General features: G+C 47.3%; 9 protein-coding genes and 1 non-coding gene across 10 annotated transcripts; 5 read left to right on the forward strand and 5 right to left on the reverse strand.

Annotated features, from left to right (window-relative positions):
• Positions 1 to 92: 92 nt before the first annotated feature.
• FMAN_16039 (uncharacterized protein) lies at positions 93 to 1711 on the reverse strand (the record flags this gene model as incomplete). The annotated part of the gene is made up of 4 exons (XM_041826391.1): positions 93 to 875; positions 922 to 1521; positions 1598 to 1626; positions 1681 to 1711. 4 exons carry the CDS (start codon positions 1709 to 1711, stop codon positions 93 to 95), a joined length of 1443 nt encoding a protein of 480 aa, XP_041677459.1.
• A 480-nt stretch (positions 1712 to 2191) lies between these two features.
• Positions 2192 to 3127, forward strand: FMAN_06783 (uncharacterized protein; the record flags this gene model as incomplete). Its single annotated transcript, XM_041826392.1, has 4 exons — positions 2192 to 2333; positions 2392 to 2530; positions 2576 to 2819; positions 2873 to 3127. 4 exons carry the CDS (start codon positions 2192 to 2194, stop codon positions 3125 to 3127), a joined length of 780 nt encoding a protein of 259 aa, XP_041677460.1.
• Positions 3128 to 3370: 243 nt separating this feature from the next.
• FMAN_06782 (uncharacterized protein) lies at positions 3371 to 4617 on the reverse strand (the record flags this gene model as incomplete). The annotated part of the gene is made up of 2 exons (XM_041826393.1): positions 3371 to 4467; positions 4524 to 4617. The coding sequence occupies 2 exons, from the start codon at positions 4615 to 4617 to the stop codon at positions 3371 to 3373; spliced, it is 1191 nt and encodes a 396-aa protein (XP_041677461.1).
• A 2179-nt stretch (positions 4618 to 6796) lies between these two features.
• FMAN_06781 (uncharacterized protein) lies at positions 6797 to 8871 on the reverse strand (the record flags this gene model as incomplete). The annotated part of the gene is made up of 4 exons (XM_041826394.1): positions 6797 to 7185; positions 7236 to 7950; positions 8000 to 8516; positions 8576 to 8871. 4 exons carry the CDS (start codon positions 8869 to 8871, stop codon positions 6797 to 6799), a joined length of 1917 nt encoding a protein of 638 aa, XP_041677462.1.
• A 417-nt stretch (positions 8872 to 9288) lies between these two features.
• FMAN_06780 (uncharacterized protein) lies at positions 9289 to 11004 on the forward strand (the record flags this gene model as incomplete). Its single annotated transcript, XM_041826395.1, has 3 exons — positions 9289 to 9450; positions 9496 to 10536; positions 10585 to 11004. The coding sequence occupies 3 exons, from the start codon at positions 9289 to 9291 to the stop codon at positions 11002 to 11004; spliced, it is 1623 nt and encodes a 540-aa protein (XP_041677463.1).
• Positions 11005 to 11220: 216 nt separating this feature from the next.
• On the reverse strand, positions 11221 to 11320 carry tRNA. Its single transcript is given in 2 exon segments — positions 11221 to 11264; positions 11283 to 11320. It is a non-coding gene; the product is annotated as a tRNA-Leu (tRNA).
• A 481-nt stretch (positions 11321 to 11801) lies between these two features.
• On the forward strand, positions 11802 to 12699 carry FMAN_06779 (uncharacterized protein; the record flags this gene model as incomplete). The annotated part of the gene is made up of 2 exons (XM_041826396.1): positions 11802 to 11877; positions 11930 to 12699. The coding sequence occupies 2 exons, from the start codon at positions 11802 to 11804 to the stop codon at positions 12697 to 12699; spliced, it is 846 nt and encodes a 281-aa protein (XP_041677464.1).
• Positions 12700 to 13392: 693 nt separating this feature from the next.
• Positions 13393 to 14864, forward strand: FMAN_06778 (uncharacterized protein; the record flags this gene model as incomplete). Its single annotated transcript, XM_041826399.1, has 3 exons — positions 13393 to 13548; positions 13597 to 13929; positions 13980 to 14864. 3 exons carry the CDS (start codon positions 13393 to 13395, stop codon positions 14862 to 14864), a joined length of 1374 nt encoding a protein of 457 aa, XP_041677465.1.
• A 931-nt stretch (positions 14865 to 15795) lies between these two features.
• FMAN_06777 (uncharacterized protein) lies at positions 15796 to 17881 on the reverse strand (the record flags this gene model as incomplete). The annotated part of the gene is made up of 10 exons (XM_041826400.1): positions 15796 to 16344; positions 16398 to 16520; positions 16573 to 16916; positions 16969 to 17089; positions 17142 to 17176; positions 17229 to 17419; positions 17470 to 17545; positions 17599 to 17647; positions 17701 to 17721; positions 17783 to 17881. 10 exons carry the CDS (start codon positions 17879 to 17881, stop codon positions 15796 to 15798), a joined length of 1608 nt encoding a protein of 535 aa, XP_041677466.1.
• Positions 17882 to 18306: 425 nt separating this feature from the next.
• On the forward strand, positions 18307 to 20029 carry FMAN_06776 (uncharacterized protein; the record flags this gene model as incomplete). The annotated part of the gene is made up of 8 exons (XM_041826401.1): positions 18307 to 18363; positions 18416 to 18560; positions 18611 to 18761; positions 18815 to 18996; positions 19048 to 19154; positions 19217 to 19327; positions 19387 to 19788; positions 19847 to 20029. The coding sequence occupies 8 exons, from the start codon at positions 18307 to 18309 to the stop codon at positions 20027 to 20029; spliced, it is 1338 nt and encodes a 445-aa protein (XP_041677467.1).
• Between the last annotated feature and the right edge of the window lie 48 nt (positions 20030 to 20077).

Raw genomic sequence — 20077 nt, forward strand, 5'->3', positions numbered from 1 at the left:
TCGTATGGGCCAATCGGAGCCTAGAGATGAGGAGCTTGAGAGCGATTCTTGAAACCGCGATAGCAGAAGACTTTGTTACATTATATCCCTAGTTAAACGAAAGCCGCTAACCCAGCGCCATTACCCTGAATGTGCCCGATCGTCTCGTCGATCCAAGTCATTTCTCTGGAGAAGTCGTCTCCTGATCTCGAGAGGCATGCTTTGACCACCAATAACGGTGATAGAACAACGCCAGCGCCTATGCTACGAAACTCCTTTTGGAAGAAATATTCCACTGACTGACAGACGTAGCGAGCTGACATTTCTGGCCATGACATGACGTCTGATGCATCGAGTACACGTTGTATTTCGGCAAGGGAAATGCCGTTATTGTCCTTAGGTGACAGATCATCAACCTCAAATATTGTGACGTCCTTCTCACTAGAACTTAATCTAGTGTACAGGGAGGAGGTGCTAGCATGTATCAAGACCTGTATCGTCCAGTAGAGTATCATAGTCTCCGCTATATGGTAGGACGGAAACTGGAATGATACTGGGTAGAGTCTTCCCAGCTCCTCACTGTCTGTCGAGCTACTGGCTGTTGACAGCTCTGGCCAGTGAGTCGTCGGGTAGGTGTATTGGTATAAATCAAGCCACTGATTGAGTTCCCCATGGACACCTAAGAATGCCGTTAAAGCTTTTACGCCGCCGTTAGGTGTAGCTTGAGATGGTTGTGAAGCTGTAACAGCTCTGGCTCTGAATAGGAGCCCTGGGACGCGAAGAAACATATCGAGAAGTAGGTCATGCAGAGTCTTCGATTTTGAGATCCATGGTCCGTCCATCCATGTCGGCTTGGCTAGTTCATTCTGATACCCCTGGGCCAGACCTTGAAACGCCTACTTGAAGTCAGAAACTGTATGACGATGATATGAGTTGACTTACAGTGTGCATTCTGAGTACTTGAAATACATCATGGGCCAGACCACCAATATGCTGCTCAGGTCCACGAAGCTGAAGTAGCGCCATCGCTCCCTGGTAATGTCGCATGTATGCACTAACAGTTCGCCCTGGACACTCTAAGAACTCAAACATGCCTAGCAAGACGCAAGCTGCAAGAGTTTGGTCATCCAATCTCGTTTTGGGATTATCAATCGCCTTTTGGAGCTCATATAGTCCTCTAGTGTAAAGCTTTAGGCTTTGACCTTCAAACGCCCCATCTCTCTCAAAGGCTGCGGTACTGAGCGCTAAGATAGCGTATTCCATGGCCGGTGTCAATACTGCTATGTCTGGTAGGCGGAGAAGCCATTTTCGATGGTCGTTCAGATGACCGCACGTCAGCATACAGGATGGGAGTTGACGGTCGATAAATGTGGCCAAGAACTGATCTCTATTCGTGTTGCGTGCAGACATCGGTTGCGGCAGCGATGTCATTGTATGCTGTCGTTCGATATACTCATGCTTGCGCCGCTGCAAAGACAAAGGTGCCTGCAACGTTACCGCTTCGCCACTAGCAGACTTTGTGTAATGCGATGGTATAAAGACCTGTGTTTTTTGATAGCCTGCGCAGGGTCGACCAGATTTGAGGCAGTTACTACAACTCGGCTTCTCAGCGCCACACTTTGAGAAGATCATCAGTCAGCTCTAGGTCTGTCAATCGTAGGGCGTATGATTCAATTTCGCATGGACGGTGGGCCGACTTACCCTGATCCTCCTCTGTCTGCACGTATGACATGCTTTAGACCGCCCAGCCACTCCAACCATATCGACCGATTTTCTTCGTAGCTGAGTTGAGTAGAAAACCCTCAGCTTTTGGCATTGCCGAGATTTATCGAGATTTGCATCATCTGAGTTCAATTGCCCTGGAATGATTGTCATAATGGAGTCCTCAATAGTGGATCAAGCTAGAAGCTAAAGGTGGCCAATGATCGTGGGTTCACAATGAAGTTCACGCCCAAGGCTAAGCCATCTTGGGGATCATTGCGCGAGAAATGGGGCCCACGATGCGGCTGAGTTTTGTCGAGATGCCGATTCCCGGCAGATACGGCGCTATCACCTTTTGGGTATCATACCGCGAATCTTGATGGCTATGCGAAAATGCCGTATGCCTTGGAGCCCGTGCGAAAACGACTATAAAGAAAGACTACTTTTCTCTTGTGATGGAACAATGTGTTTTCTACTACACTACATCTTCAGCTGACAACGTCTTGCAAATATGATCAAACCACATACTTCTGTTGGCATCGCCCAAGTCGTGTTCTACGCACTTGTCTTGCCCGTCGCTGTTTTTATTCTTGTCAGGAACTGGAAGCATGGACTTCGTCTTGCCTCATACCCGCTTGTCACGTTCTCTCTGGGTAAGTGACTCGTCTCGCTGTCTAGAGGGAATATCATACTGACACTAGGTCCTTTTAGCTCGCCTCGCTGGCGGTATTTTGACTATCCTCCGTCAATCCAACCCTACTAGTATCGGACTCATCATCGCGACCACCGTGCTGCTCGATGTCGGCCTCATTCCATTGATGATCTCCATGGTTGGGTTCATCCGCTTGATGTGAGAAATCCTTGCTTATCGTTAAGCCGTTTGCTAATCTTGTAGCATGAAGTCAAGTCTTGACGAGAACAAGCGAGCTTTCGTCCTATTGAAGATCATTCGTTTTGCATTCATCGCCGCCATTGTGCTTCTCTGTGTGGCTGGCGCTTTTAGTGGTACTAACATACACCTGTCAAGACACTTGACACAAGCTGGCTATGTGACTCTTGCTGCCGTCATTGGTTTGATGACAATCGAGTTACTTCATCTCTACACCCAAAAACATCGTATCGCTCCCGAGAGACACATTGTACGATCACTTCCTACTCAATGTCTATCGATGGATATACTAACAGGCGGTAGTTCATAGAGCTCACTCTGGCAAGCATTCCGACACTTGTCCTCCGAACTGTGTATGGACTGCTTTGCGCTTTCACCGTCGACAACGTGACGACCATCTGGAATTCCCTAGTTGGATCTGCAGTCGCGTTCGCTTTGATGTGTCTGCTTGCGGAGTATATTACCCTTGTGATCTTTCTTTATCTCGGAATTCGCCATTGGCGAAGTGTGCGCGCTGACAGCCTGGGGAGTGTTGAGATCGAGTCTCTAAGCAAGTAGAGAGCCGGTAACAAAAGAGTCAGTATGAAGGGCAAAGCGGTTGGAATCTCCTAGGGAGTCCTTGCTTTTTGGGAGACAGCCATTTGATGATTTTTGTATGTATAAGTAGATCAATTTTAATTCTAGAGCCATCAAGAGATTTCTAGACGATACAGGGTGTCAAGATCTAATTTAATATTTGCGCAAATGTGTACAACCACAAATTGAGCTAACGTGCTTGCCCAAAGTTTCTGTGGCCACCATCTACTCCTCCGGCTTCTGTGATTCAATCTCTGTCTTCTTTGAAAGGTGTCTCATATAAAAGGAAAGCATGGTCATCAAAACCGCTCCAGCGCACATGGTAACACCAGAGAAGACTTTCAGGTAAGTGTACTCGCCATCTTCAGCCTCAACAAGTGCACCAGCAATGGGACTACCAGCAAGAACTCCTATGGAGATACAGAAATAGAGTATCCCAGTGCGGTGTCCAATATCTGAAGGCGGCGAAACCTCGACCACGAGAGCTGGAGTCAACGAGATGTAACAGCCAGAAAAGAAGCCAAAGAACGCCGAGTAACAGAGTAGTGCTGGGCTGGACTTGCCAGGAAGCCAAACTGCCAGAGTAAGGATAGCTGACATGGTTGTACAGACCACCATCATGTTGAAACGCCCGAACTTGTCGGCGAGAAAGCCTGGCAGGATACGGCCAAAAACGCTAACTGCGTTGAGGGTGACGATTGAGTAGATGGATAGGCCCCATGACATTCCGATTGACAGTCCTTCCAGAGGAATAAAATTAAACGGGAGAAATAATCCAAAGCCGAAAATGGTCAAGGCCAAACAGAGAAGAACGAATCTCGCGTCCTTCAATGGAGTGATATAGGTTCGGATATTGAAAGGTGTCGGGATGTGGACTCTATTCGATCGAATTGTCGCCATTGAGAGGATAGCGCCGAGAAGAATGATGAAGGCGATAACACGCATGGTCCAGCCGAATCCGACAAGAGGCAACAGGCGACTTACCATGATGGGAAAGATAACGCCACCAATAGATGAGCCTGAAATTGCGATGCCGTATGCTGTAGCTCTGCGCGTTTTCCACCAAGTAGCCAGCGCTCCGACAGTGCCGTACATAACAGCACTAGCACCAAGGGCACTGCAAATAGCCTGTGAGAGAAAGACTTGGTAGTACTCCGTCGATATAGACGTCATCATCAAGCCAAACACCTGGGCAAGCCCTCCAAAGACAAGAAGCCATCGTGGACCGTAATTGTCAAACACTTTGCCAAGAACGATACCCATGCTGTATGTAAGGCATTGTTGGACTGATGCAATCCATGCGATTGACGAGGTGGAATAGTCTGGGAGGAGGTTTTGTTCGTAGTATGATTGAAAGACGCCAAGGGAGTTGACCAGCCGAAGGTGATAAACATAGCCCACCATGCTCCAAAGGTTGAAAGCCAAGCGCGATGACCGCCATCAATCGGCCAGTTCGGTGCTTCTTTTGACATGGTTGTGAAGGAAACTGGCGTGAGAACAAGTAGGGATGAGCTGAGGTCAAGCGCGTTTGTATTGCATCGCAGCGTTTAATTCGAAATCACTATATACGTATATAACCGGCTCCAAGAAAAGCCAGCTACTCTTCACAGCTGGCGATTACAAATTTAGAGGACGAATGGTTCCACTGCACAAATGGAGCTTTGTGATTCTCTTGGTCTGATTGGCTGCGAAACCGTAAGCCAGAGGCATTGACAAAGCTGATTGGATGCTCAACACATAAGCCAAATTGGTTCCGTGGATATATTCCCATGGAAACCTCCGTGGAGCAATGGGACTCCTGGTCGAATTATGCGGATTTCGGCCCTGCACTGATGATGTCCCCTGTATCTACCAAAGAGCCGATGATCACTTACACCCGGTAGCACTTCATATAATTGCTGTTGCACTTGACCTCTAACAGCTTTGAAACAAACTCAACTGATACATCGTCAACGCATAGTCACGTCAACAGGCTCAATACCATCAGATTGGACTATCATCTTCCTGTACTTAGCACAGACGCCTTTTTTCTCCCGGAAGATCACGTAGGTATAGGGATTGACCAATATACTCCACCATGATACCGTGAGCGAAAGTGCACTTCATTATATAAGCCAAGTTGAAGTAGTGGCTTGAACATGAGTTTGAAGGACGAAGCCTCCAAGCCATCAGTGACGGACAAGCTCGGCCTCTTCACGAACAAGCTTCATCGCTGGAGCAAGTTGTGCCCTCTTAGTTTTCGTGTTGCTAAAAAGGTTAACGCCAATTTGTAATGATTTAGGATACCGCCTAGAGGCATTGAATTATACTTTTGCGGTAAAGCTTAAGATGCTGAACGGACGGAATGTGACAGTCTTAAGGATATAAATCCCCCGCTCCGTCCCTCAATTCATCTTCATCACTAACATCCTTCTCATCTGCTAGCTGTGGACATCTCTGAGATCTCCTCCTTTCATTTATTTCCTCCACTGCAACTACTATACATTCAAGCTCAATACCCTATTAGATCAACTCCTCACGTCCAAGATCAGAGACATATGTATGCAAGATCCTCAATGCCTTTTCACCGCATACCTGAAGCTTACATCTTCTCCTACAGTCAAAACGCTATCTCGATAAGCGACCGAAACAAAGCTAGCAACCGAGAGCTATCCACCGTACAACCATCCAATATTATCCCTCATCTCCAGAGTCAGCCATGTTCGATCGCATCAGGCGCGCGATAATATGTCTAACGACCTCTGATGACATCGAAATAAGAAACAAGCTTGACAGAGTTGCGGTACGGCGAGCAATCAAAGAAGGAATGAAAGTCGAGAGACGTTACGAAATCCAAGAAGAGAAGGCAAAACGGATACGTGAGAAAGAACGTCGCCGGCAACATAAAGCGGCAAGTAAGTTGCTAAAGGAGCGGTGGCTGGGAAAGTATTATCAAGAAAGCCAGGATTTGAGGGACCTACCTATTGAATTATGGATGGTGCCAGCTTTCACGCGGAATGACGCGCAAGTCCCCAGCACAAGTCCCCTGTATAGAGTATGACTGAACCGTTCGTGGTTATCTTGCCGAATATTCTTCTTCTCGATGCGGTTAATTATTTGAACTCGGGATTTTATTTATGACTTGGACGGAGGATATTCTGGGTATGCGGTTCGGCAGTCTTGGTTTATGAGGGGAACAGGTCTTTGACGCAATTGGTGGCTTGACTACGAGACTGAACCTTAAAGGGTTTCGAGTTGTCATCGTACAGTGGGGATCAGCCTCTCTGCAACCAAGGTTTACGATAAGATATGTCGTGGCGTTAGGTTATGCATAATTTCGAGGTCAAACTCTATGGGGTCTACAGAAGAAACGTGGCTAGTTGGAACTCAGGAGCAAGTGAACACTCGCTTCTTGGGTTCGTCCTTTTCTCACTTTACATTCGGTGATGCAAGCTCTCTAACATGTCTCACCTGCGAGTACGACAGCAAGCTCCCCACTTAGACATCATACTGCAATCTAAACGATTAACATACATCAAATCCTTCGCCAGACCCTATTCATTTGTTTATGCGGGCTCTTCGGGGTAACTCCATGTTTCTGTCTACTCCGAATGCATCTTCAATCGCCGTTACAAGATACTTTAAGTGGCATGAATACGCAGCAAGCGGGATCTAATTGATATTATCCCAAAACGCCCAGTCTATATCCGCAAACTCGAATCCAAATGGCTGCAGTTCAGCCTCTACAGGCCCATTTTTCCAGACCTCCTGTACATCACCGAATTGGCCTTCATTATCTGCAGTTGCCTTTCTTTCCAGCTCAGCCAAGTCCTTCTCAAGCTTGGAAACAAACCCTGGCTTCTGCATGTCAGTCAGACCTGGTTTCTGGCTGCACTCATACCACGTCGCAATTACTGATTTTGCAGCATGAGATTTTCTCCTGTCGTCTTCAAAATCTGATATATGATCTGCTACGGCGTAGAGCTGCGAGAGTAGCGTCCAGGCTGATCTGATAAGCGTGATATCTTTCAGGTTCGACATGTCGACCAAGATTCCAATAACTGCTCATGTTAGCCGTTAAACGTTAGCCGGTAGTTGCACTGTCACTTACAAGCGTACCACAGAAATGAACTCTCTACAAGCCAAAAAAATGGCTTCAGCTGAAGATTTGAATGAGAAACGACGATATACTGCATTCCCTGCATGCAAGCATTGAAATGCTCAACATGGCACGCATCATCACTATTCTGAGATCGCATACGAGCGTCATGCAGTTTTCTCAGCCGTAAGACGTTAACAATAGCCCGCGCACTAATTTGCAATATCGTGTGCATCGGGTTGATGGGATCACAATACTGCAGAAAGTTCTCGTTGAGCCCAGCCTCGAGGTCATCGATCACAGAGTCGGCCAAACAGCCTAAGAGAGACGTATCACCCGGTGTAGCCTGGCTCGCCTGCGTCATTCGAAAACGGCGCTGCCTATCCATTTTCCAGTACACAAATAGCGTGTACGAGAAACTCGTGAGACCAATTCGCTCTTTGGGCGGTACTGTCGAACTTGGATCGAGATCCTCGTCTTCGATGTTTAGAGGAAGTCTGACATCCGAACCTGCCCCATAGGATAATGGAGTCACATTATTCTTCAGCGAAAGAATCAGATCGAGGTGTTGGAGTTGCCACCAGAGTCGACGACGTTCTTCTGTCTCGATGGGCGAAAGACCTAGTACTGCGCCGTCGCGGTGCATGCCGAGTTGTTCTGCGCTTCGGGAGATGAGACCCATCAAAGTCCACATGCTGCGGGACGTGAGCACGTCGACATTTGCTTTCTGGTGGTTTCTTAGTCTCTGGAAAACGGGCTCTGGTAACGTTACTCACGATATATAAGCACATGGCTTTCAATGTTGAGATGCTATCAATGGCCAGTAGACTTATTCTTGAGAATGCCATGTCACATTGAACGCGACATTCATTCGTCAAAGACGCTTTCGTGCGACCGAATAGATCTAAGCATTCTTGATTCGTCAAACTCGTAGCGCCAAATAAACAAGTTGACAATATCAGCACATGGTCGCCGTTGTCAAGGCTCCTCCACTTCTCAGCATCAGACAACGCGGCTCTGAGATGAGTGAGAGTCCAGCTGAAGCTGATCTTGATAATAGGTTCGACTCGCTCCATGAAGAAATCCCATAGTTTGAGGGATTCTGTTTGCGGTATCGGGCAAAAGTCGAGCTTGTCTGAGAGGATGGTGTTGTCCCGCCATGGTGAGCCGTGAAAGGCGTGGGGGAGGTGTTTTGCGGGTGATAAGGCTGAACCTCGAGGATCAGAGGCGCTGAACTTTGTTTTAGAGCCTTTGTAAAGACGTGAAACATCGATCCAGGTATGCCATCCTTCTCTGGGAGTCTCGAGGTCAGTCACGGAATATATACACCTTGTGCCTCTGGTTCGACTCACGACTCATGATAAACGGACTTTCCTTCCTCCTGCACGATAATCGGTGTCTCAGCATTACTCACTGCCGCAGGACTGGCATTCACACTATGTCCCCTATACTTTCCAGGCGTATCAGATAACGGATCACCACCCAGCGCTCTCACCGCCTCCTCCAGTTTTCTAATCCGCTCAAAAGGAGAGACTTCAGGGTAGGTGCAAATATCATGCTTGCGACGCTTACAATTAGAACACGGCGGTTCTGCCCTGTCGCATTTGACTTTTCGTTTTGCACATGGTTCACATGCTTGAGACCTCATTTTGGGAGATGTGCAGTGTGATCTTTATGGTGGTATTGACGGTTGGTGATCGGTCGCGTTGAGATCTATGACGTTGTGCAATTAAAAGCTCGGGCGACCCCACGAAGTTTTTGGTGGTGAGATTTGTTAGCTCGGACTCGGTACCGAGACCGAGATTTTGATGGTGATGTTTGATTGGTTGATTGACATGATGCTTGACGATGCAGGAGGAAGATATGTGATTGACTGGAAATGTCACAAAAGAATTCTTCCTCTATTTAAGACTTCGCAGAAACTCCTTTGTTCTATTTCTCGATTCAATCATCTCAAACTCGACTCAATCAATCTTTTTTGACAATTACTCTTGCAAGCATAGCAAATTCTCCTCATAACTAGCCAAACAAAGATCTAAGGATTATTGGTCTCTCTACATCCACAATGGACGAAAAGGAAGCCGAAGATAATATGCCACCAAATAGGCCGAGTGTTGACATGGAAAATATGTCCTCCGACACAGCCAACGAAAAGACATATCCACCAAAGAAAGTCGTCCTACCAACAATGCTAGCTCTGTTCCTCGTATTCTTCCTCGTCGCACTGGTAAGCAAACCCTCATACATCCCTTCCATCTTACTGACCATCCAGGACCGTACAATCATCGGCACAGCAATCCCATCCATCTCCGCCGAGTTCGACAGCTTCGGCGACATCGCCTGGTACGAATCAGCCTTCCTCCTCCCTCTCTGCGTCTTCCAGCTGTCCTTCGGCCTCGTCTTCAAATACTACTCCACCAAATGGGTTCTGTTCACCTTAACCGCCATATTCGAGATCGGGTCTATTGTTTGTGCTGCTGCACCAAACTCCAACGCTTTGATCGTTGGACGAGCTATCACTGGCATTGGAGGCGCGGGGATTGGCTCCGGCGCGTTCATCTACATCACGCTGCTGTTTCCTTTGGAGGAGAGACCGAAGTATCTTGGCTCTCTTGGATCTGCTTTTGGAATCTCGTCGATCTTGGGACCGATTCTTGGGGGCTATCTTACCTCTGTTACATGGCGGTGGTGCTTTTGGATCAATGTCCCCATCGGTGGACTTTCACTTATTCTCTTGTGCATTCTGGCGCCGAATAGACCACCACCCAGCGAGCCACCCAAGTCATGGCGTCAAAGATTCTTTGATCTTGATCCATTGGGTTTCCTCATGATTGCTGGATCGGTCGTTAGTCTTCTCTTCGCACTCGAGTTTGGCAAAGAGAACCAACAGTGGACCAGCGGACGCGTCATCGCTCTCTTTGTCGTCTTTGGCGTCATGTTCCTCATCTTCGCAGGCTACCAAGCTTGGAGGAGAGAGAAAGCAACAGTGCCCCCACGAATTCTCTTCCAGCGTACAACCTTCTTTGCCTACCTAAATACCCTGGCTATTGGTTCTATACTAGTCATTTACGCGTTTTACCTTCCTGTCTGGTTCCAGGTGGTCAAAGGCAAGTCGCCTCAAGATTCAGGTATAGCTCTGATACCGCTCCTACTGAGCAATGTGTTCTGTGTAATTCTCGGTGGTGTTTTGGTTAGCAAGATTGGATACTATACACCGTTTGCTATTGCTGGAGCTGCTGTGTTTATTGTTGGAGCGGCATTAATAAGTACCTGGACGGCAGATGTATCCAAGGCCAAATGGATCGGCTATCAGGTATGTTCAGTCCATATGATGTCAAGCGTTGCTTACTGACCATTGCAGATCATCACAGGAGCAGGCATGGGCTTGACGCTACAACAACCCGCCATTGCCGTTCAAACCGTTCTCTCAGAAAGCGACAGCCCGATTGGCCTTTCAATCTTGAACTTCTTGACCTTCCTTGGTGGAACAGTCTTTGTCACCGTCTCGCAAACATTACTTGAAGGACAGCTTGAGAGCAAAATTGCAAAGTACGTTCCTGGAGTTGACATCAATACGCTTGCAAACAGTGGCGCAACGAATCTTTGGAAGCTCGTGCCTTCTGACAAGGTCGACTTGGTGTTGAATGCGTACAACGATTCGATGCGGTCTATCTGGTATCTTGGCTTGGGCATGGGATGTTTTGCTCTGATTACCTCATTTGGATTTGAGTGGAAGAACGTCAAGGCGAAGAAGATGGCTGGGGCAGCTTCAACTGCATAGCTTGTCAAGACCGTACATGGATGTTATTCACAATAGACAATAGACAATCTCATCTCATAGCCTTAATAATATTAGCTTAGTGTTAAGCTATTTCTGGCTTACACAGTCTCATAAATGGCCTAATTATGGTGATTAAGAAAAGCAAAAAAAGAAAGATACGTTTATGCTACCCTTTTATCGGCTAAATTTAGTAGGTAAAATCGCAAAAAGAGAATCTGATGAGACTGGGACTCGAACCCAGGAGGATTGCTCCACCAGGAAATTGGTGTTAAGGCTAACCTTAACCTGGCGCCATAACCAACTCGGCCATCTCACCGATGATTGGATGATGTTTTAAAGCAAAAATTAGGACTATATCAATAGACTGCGAGGTGGCCATTTTATTTCGGCGCCCTGGATTCCTCATGGGCTGGGCCCGTTATTTACGGAGTAGCGCCTATTACCTACTATTAAAGTCATTGCAAAGTATAATCTACACTTAATTCACTTCCTTCCCATGCTCTAAAAGTTACTCTATTGCTAAAACCGCTATTTCCGCAAGATTTAAATTGGTGGCTTACCTGCCCCTGTCTGTGACCAAGGGGTTCCAGCAAATAACAGCTCTAGAACATCTTGGCATTGTCGATAGCTTCGAAACTATCGATTTTTGATGTGGGCTAACTGCCAGGGTCTCCTTTGAACCCGTACTTTTTGACAGCCGCCACCCGGACATTTCTAATACTCTCTTTTTCCTTCCCTTTTTTTTTTTTTTTTTTTCAACGCTGTCAAGCCAAAACCCTTTTGGCAAGTCTCTCGTTATGCGTCTCACCTCAATTCTTCAACTGGCCTTTGGGCTCCCGGCGGCCATAGCAGGCCCTTGCAAACCCAGTTTTTGTGAGTTATTTAAGCGCATGGGTCAACGTAACCATCTAATAAGCCTCTGTAGCTTCTCAATCCACTGATGCGCTCGTGGTAACGTCAACTCAGGCGACTGTGCCTGGAGTCACTTCTACAGAGACAGCCAGTACAACTGTACCAGAGACCATCGAGACTTCTACCACTGATGCTTCGCTCGCATTGACATCAACTGGATCTGACACTACGACCATCATTACATCACTCGACACGACTGAGACTACAACGCTTGTACCTACAACCACGACCTCGGAAGAGCCCGCAGTCACAACTTTCAACATCATTGCCGAAGGCGGCCCAGCAGATGGTATAGTGATGGGTCAGAAGGAAAACTTTTACTATCTCCAATTCTCCTCCAATCCAGCCTGGGAACCCGCCGCCCTCATCCTCGAACAAGACACAGGCTATCTCCGTCGCGCCGACCCATTCAACCCCAATTTCCCACTCATCTGCATTCGCTGGGGTTCAGGCACAGTACCTAACCCAGGCTGGTTCATCGATTGTTCGGCGTCAGATACATACTACGGCGCGCCTATTAAATGCGACCTCAAAACTGGCGGCGAGCTCTCTTGCTCAATTCCTGCTGGCCACTGTAGACACTATACCATTCCTCCGAGGGACAATGATGCTTGGGATTGTCAAGCGGATACTGGCGTTTTCCAGAACTTCTACACGGAGGAGAGTACGGATGAGGATGGTGTTACTTTCTATCGGCCTTGGATGGGCTTTGAAGGATATGAAGGGCAAGGCGATTTCAATCCCTTGGAATCAGTGACGTTCAGATGGAGAAGCGCGTATTAGACAACACGTTGCACATATATGCCGTCGTTAGTACATAGTTCACCTGCCTTCTTGAATAGGCACTACACGCGAATACGCGTAGAGCAAAGATATCCTCGGGTTTGAAGAACATCCTATGGGGGCTCAGTGCTGAGAGGAAAAGCCACGATGATATCATATGTGAGTGATATTAGCTTCTTTGGCCACGACTATATAACATTCGGTATCACGGAGGTAGAAAAACCTCTAGAATAGGGTTAATGCATTGTCCTTGCTCGTGCAGGTTCAGCATGCAGTATGGTTGCATCGCTCCAACTGGTGGACTATATTGGGGGTATATGTGAATCTCTTCTGATCATGCAAGATCGGTGTCTAGAGTTTGTCACCCAGCGGCACAGACCAAATGGCCACTGCCAATCATGGCGTGACAAAGCCTTCCAGGAATTAAAAAGCCAACTATCTGTCTTTCCAAAAGTATAACGGCTCAATTATGGCGGCTTTCCGACCCGTATCTGGGCGATCGTCGACTCCCGTTCCGAATCCGGATATCACGGGGTGTTGAGCTCCGGTATGCTGCATTTATCGCCCCATGGGGATGAGGGGAATGGCACGTGTAATTTGCATGCCGAATGTGACAACTATAAAACATGTTGTTAATCGCTGTTATCAAGATCAGCAGAATTGATCAAGTTCAATCATTCTCCAGATCTCAAGATGAAGTTTGCTTCAATTGTCGCGGCCGCTTTTGCCAGCGTTCCGGCGCTGGCTGTACCAGCTGGATTTGTTACCACTGATGGGACAAAGTTCCAACTTGACGGAAAGGACTTTTTCTTCGCTTGTAGCAATGCCTACTATCTCCCTTTCAACGTCGTAAGTTATCTGGCAATTGATGTGGATCAAGCATACTGACCATGTTAGTGGGGAACCGATCACTACTCCGATGTCAAGCTGGGCCTTCAGCTTGCAAAAGACGCCGGTCTCAAAGTCATGCGCACATGGGCCTTCCACGACAACAACAGGACCTATGTCTCTGGTGGTTTGCCTCAGTACGGCACTGGCGCTGAAAACACCGTCATGCAGTTCTTTGAGAAGGACGGAAGCGTCAAGATTGATCTGAGCAAGCTTGATGTTGTCATTAAGGCTGCTGAGGACACCAACATGAAGCTAATCTTGGCTTTGACTAACAACTGGGCTGACTACGGTGGCATGGACGTGTATACCGTCAACCTGGGTGGCCGTTACCACGATGATGTGAGTTTCCCAGCGCGTTGGACTGAGAAAGTGTCTTACTAATTATGCAGTTCTATCGTCTCCCTGCTATGAAGAAGGCTTTCAAGAACTATATCTCCGCCGTTGTAACCAGATACAAGGACTCTCCCGCTGTCTTTGCATGGGAAATTGCCAATGAACCCCGCTGCGGCGCTGATGGAACTCGAAATCTCCCCCGTGGACCAGACTGCACCCCCGCTACCATCACTTCCTGGGTCAGCGAGATGAGCACATACATCAAGTCTCTCGACGCAAACCATCTCGTCACCACCGGAAGTGAAGGTGGCTTCAACAGACAGTCAGACGACTGGACTTACAACGGCGCCGACGGTACAGACTTTGACGCTGAAATTAAGCTTCCCAACATCGACTTCAACACCTTCCACTCATACCCTCAGTACTGGAGCAAGACAACCGACTGGGTCGTCCAATGGATCAAGGACCACGCCGCTGCTGGTGCAACAGCCAAGAAGCCCGTTCTTCACGAGGAATACGGCTGGACCGACAAGTCCACTCGCATCGAAACCCTGAGCAAATGGCAAAAGGCTTCTCTGGATCTCCAGGTCAGCGACATGTACTGGCAATTCGGCACCAGCAAATTCTCCTACGGAAAGAATCACGATGACGGAAACACTATTTATCTTGAGGACGATGAGGCTCAGCCATTGGTATACCAGCATGCTGCTGCTGTTAATGCCGCTAATGGGGAAGCTGTGACCACGAAGCCTACGGCCACCGCTACAGCCACGTCTAAGCCGAGTACTACTCTTTCGACGACTTCCAAGCCGACTGTTACTGGCGGAGCTACTGTGCCGAGATATGGGCAGTGTGGTGGCGCTTCGTGGACTGGACCTACCGTTTGTGCTTCGCCGTATACTTGCAAGGAGCAGAACCAGTGGTATTCTCAGTGCTTGTAGTGACTTCGCTCGGATAGGAATGAGATCGGATACTAGATTTAACTCCAAGATATATTCATTACACGCAAATTAAACCGCAACAAGCAATGTTCTCTCAGATAACCTACCAGTGATGGTATCGGATATATGCCAAGCATAAACAAGTCCAGATAATAATGATGCTGACGGAGCCCATCTGGATAAGAATTCAAGAAACTTGCCAGCATCCGAGCCAGTGTGGATATCTTTCGTTCCTTGGAGAAACGGCACCCAAAAGAAAGCAAGTGCAGTGATGACCATCGCCCGTAGTGGTATACAAGTCATCCTGGGAAGTTCGAACGACCTGCTAGAAGGTTTATCCTCCCTCTGTCGCAACTGGTATCCTGATTCGACTGGGCATGACAAAAAACCTGCCATATTGGCATTAACAGCATTTCAGAATCATCAGCTAAATTGTCGTGCCTATGTTAGAGTGGCAGAGTTCCTACGGCGACTGGCTGAGAAGAACAGACAGCTTCTTGCAAACAGTTTATCATTCCTGGAGCAGTTATACACCAAAGCTCAAAATGACAGCATGTTTCGTTTAAATAATTTGCTGTGTTTATTACAACCTCAACTTTATCATATTTGCCTGCATCCTTTGTAGCAGTAAGTCTAAATTCAGGCCATTCAATGTATAGTATACTAACATGCCATAACTACAATATTAATCGAAATTGAATAAAGCTTAACTCAGAATGCGAATTTAAGCCTTGGAAAGGGGATTGTAGTTTAATGTAGCCGAAAAATGTGTTGGTGGCTTTGAACCCCGAGTCGAATTTGCCGACTGAATTTTCTGACTAGCTAATATAAACCTTAAACCTTGATCATTAGACCTAATTGGATAAAAGGCCTGGGTACCCATGGGAATTTTAAGCCCTCATATCCCTCCAAGTAGACAGTCAACTGCCGATTAGCTACGGCTAGTTTCGTGTGCAGGACTAGCATCAGCATCCAAAGTTTGCTGTATCCGCTGACTCGGTAGCCACTTATCTGCCGGAGTAAACCACCATGTTAATAAGGCCAGGATTGTGGTGCCCGCCATTATAATAGGGGCATAGTTCAGAGACTCAGCTGTGACAGGGAAGATGTACGGCGAGTACAAGACAGCAACTACCCAACCATTCCAAAAGACGGCAATAAACTGAAACGGCTTGCTGAGCCGTCCCAAACTCCATGCTGGCTTGGGGAAGTTCTTTGGAGTCAGAAAGAGGCGACCAAGGCAGATGAGACCGTATGCAGCTGCAGAAGGTACGCCGGCGGCAGATACCAGAGAGGTGAAAGCCACAGCTGATGGGAGGATGGTGCAGGTGATGATTGAGGCGACTCCCCAGACGACGTAGACAGCGTTGCGAGGCTGGCCAGCTACTACCTTGGAAACCCAGCCAGACCAGGGCAGAACTCCGTCTCTTGCAACGGCAAAGACCAGACGAGAAGCTGCAAGCACAGCGATTGCGGTGTTCTTTTCAACAGTAAGCTTCACCGTACTGAAATGGCTGCCATCGAGAAACTTACAAACCAGAGCGCCAGTATACACACAACGTTCATCACGACATGGCCTCCTTGACCGAGGATCGCGGCATACACTGATACAAAAGGTTGAGGACCACCATAAGAGAAGAGAGTTTGAGCATCGGGCTGCCATGGTGTTATTGAATGGTTCATGCAGTTTTGACGACACGAAACTTACCACGCAGAACAAGAAGAGAATGACGACTGCAAAGCCGCCGAGACCACTGACAACCGTGCTCCAGAAAATACCTCTAGCTGCTGCAACCGAGGCATTCTTGGTCTCTTCAGCTACATGGCCAGAGGCATCAAAGCCAATCAAGATACCAGCAGTAGCGAGATAGGAAAGACACCAATTCCAACCCGGCGGGGCCCCAGTACCGTTATAAGTCGTCATGAAAGCATCGTGTGTTGATCGAAAGCCAAGAGTTTTGCTGGTGGCGATAGGGAGCCAAATCAGATTCAGGACAAAATCAAGAATGACAACACTGCTAGATGCGGAAAAGATCCACTTGAAGTATCGAGCTGCTGATATTAGACAAGAGGTATAGATACATGTTGGTGTTGGGAGTCTTACGAGGGAGCAAATTCCAGATGCAGGCTAGGGCGAGCAATATTTCTGTCAGGATCCATTGCACAGCTCGGAACTTGACGCTTGATGAGTCGGAGGGAAAGTCTGTGCCGAACACGACGATTTCCTAAGGATATCACATCAATTGAACCGTTTTTCTTTTACGGGAAAATACATACCGAAAGCAGGTAGTTTACAGCAGCTTGCGTGTTGCCTTCATACCGCAGAGATTAGAACTTATCGATCCATACGGAGGTTGTACTCACTGGCGCAAAAGGTTGTCCAAGCAGTGGTAGACCACCAAGCAACGACAAAACCAAACAATCGACCCCAACGGGGACCGCCGGCTTCAGCAGCCCAGAGATAGATGGAACCAGCTAGAGGTAGGGAAGAGCAGATCTCGGCGATTACCGCGGCGGTTATGAATGTGAAGACACACGTAATGATGTAACTCGTCCTTTGAAGCGATCAGCGAAGTAAGTAGGTAAGCAGACGCTCAGGATTCACCAGTATGCCAGATTTCCACCAGCTGCGATACCAGTCGAAAATGTAACGCGCACGCCACCGATGAAGTAAAGAGCGGCTACATAGCGTTAGGGGTTTTGTCTCAATCTGTTCGTTCGTAAAATGACTGACCGAAGGTAGTAGCAAAATTGTGGAATTGATTGAAGCTACGTTCTAGGACCTGTCGTCTGTCAGCTCTTGATTATTCAACGGAAGCCATGCTCTGTCTCGTACAGGTTTGTATCCCAATTTTTCCTACATCTTCTGCGTCAGCTCTGCTTGCCGGTCTATTTGAGGTATATTCTATACTACTAACCAAAACCACATTGTCGGCTGTATTGTCGCTAGAATCGCCTGTTACGTCGCCGCCTATTTTAACAGGATCGTCCTTGTTATTTTCCGATAATGTTGACATTGCGCGGTTTTTTATGCTCGCCAATTAAAAATTAAAATGTCGCCGCGGGAATAATTATGATTGAGAAAGACGGAGCCCACGGATCAGAACATGAAATTCCGTGGAACTTTATAATCTATACCCTGGCTTACTAAGGCACGGATTGGTACTATCTTCAGCGACGACAGCGGATGCCAAGCACGTCATCGCACTTATAATTGTGTCAGATACATCTAGACTGCCTTCCCAGCAGAACGGTACCCATATCGCCAGGAATTATTTCCGCCAACGGTTTAACTTCCTCTTTGGGGTGATGTGACATACCTAGATCAGATGGCGTGACTTTTATAAGTATTGCTTAATCCCGACCTCACTCAGATATAAGTAGAGAGACTAATCATAGCCCTGGTCTAGACTTGGCATTGCGAAATACGGAATACCTAGCCATGGCTTTACCAATATTAGAGATTACCGGCACGGTTTTTGTCGCAATTTTTATTTATGTATGAACTATTCTCAATTGCGGCTAGTTTTATCGGCTGACATACGTTGTAGAATATTATCTCAACATATACATCGCCCCTATCCAAGATCCCCAGCGCAGGTTTCGGTGCAGCATTTTCAAGACTGTTATGGACATTTCCGCAGGAGTATAAAGGCGCCATCACCCTCACACTACCCGAGCTACATAAGAAACTTGGTAGGCAGGTTGCTCTGATAAAGCATTGGAATAAATCCTGATATTGCTAGGCCCTCTGATTCGTATCGGTCCAAACGAAGTCTCGTTTTACTCGCGCGAGACATATGAAACGGTTCACAAGGTCGGAAGTAAATTCAAGAAAGACCCCAGGGTCTATGGACAATTCGTACAAGGCGGCCATGCGGCTCTATTTTCTATAACGCAAGTTAATACTTATGCGAACAATTGCGAGCGCTTGACTGATATTCCAATAGAGACCCGGTAGAGCATTCCAAGCGAAGGAGGATCATGGCACAGCTCTTCTCCCGAAGCAAGGTCCCGCAGCTGGAGAAAATAATTTCCCATCATGTCATGAGATTTATCGACAAGATCAGAAATAACGATTCGATTGTTGATTTGAGTGTCGCTTCTCGGTCTCTCGAAGCAGATATTATGTGTAAGATAAAATCCTTCTGGCTTTTCTATTTTCTTGTTAATATTAAAATAGCCGACTTTTCCTTCGGCACAACAATCAATGCCCTGAATTCTTGGGCTAGCGGAGAACAGCTGGCGATGGTGGAGAAGAATGACGAAAAGGCAACTTGGATGCCTGTCGTGAGTTTACCTCAGATCAATAACATTCATGATTGAGATTAATAATGTCTGCTTCTGTTTAGCTTACTAATTTCCCTATGTTGTGTGGATTTTGGGAACACGCTGAGCAGAGCCTGCATACTTTGACCGGTTTTAGAACAAAGTATTCTCAAGGCCTGTTTGACTTTCACAATGTATGTCCGACCTTCCAATCCCCCATCATCTACCTAAGCTCCCATGTTGATGGTTCTAGTGGACTCGAAAATCATGGCAGGCAGCACTCTCCACAGAGTCAGACTATGGCACATCCATTAGCTCTCCAAACCTCATACAAACGCTATGCAACGCCGGGCTACCGGCTGAAACTGCCTTATCAGAGGCGGGAGAGAACCTCGGCCCAGGAACAGACACGACTTCTGCAACACTAGCTCATATTCTTTGGGCTCTTGCGCATAATCCCACCTTCCAAGACGCTCTGTATCAGGATCTAGCCAGTGTTGACTTTTCAACGGACATGAATACGCTCGAGAATATCCCTCGTCTTCAAGCCTGTGTCAAGGAAGGTATTCGATGGGCTGGCGCTGCAGCGGCCATGCTTCCCAGGATCGTACCTCCCGGAGGTATTGAGCTCCATGATACGTTTATCCCAGAAGGAGTCAGTATTCTCGTGCTTTACTTTTCCAATGTTGACATGCTAATAAAAAGCTTTGCAGACTGTTCTCACCTCTTCACCCATCTGGTACCTACATGACGAGAACGCATTTCCAAACCCCAAGCTGTACGATCCATATCGGTGGTTATCAAAAGATGGAAATGACCTGACTGCTGATCCCCTCCGCGATCGCTATTACATACCGTTTTCACGAGGAGCGAATTTATGCTTGGGAGCTCAGTAAGTTTCTACAAAGCCCTAGTCAGATAAGCTGTCTGGTATTCATAACTTA

The sequence above is a fragment of the Fusarium mangiferae genome (assembly GCF_900044065.1).
Source record: "Fusarium mangiferae strain MRC7560 genome assembly, contig: FMAN_scaffold002, whole genome shotgun sequence".
NCBI classification, from domain to species: domain Eukaryota; kingdom Fungi; phylum Ascomycota; class Sordariomycetes; order Hypocreales; family Nectriaceae; genus Fusarium; species Fusarium mangiferae.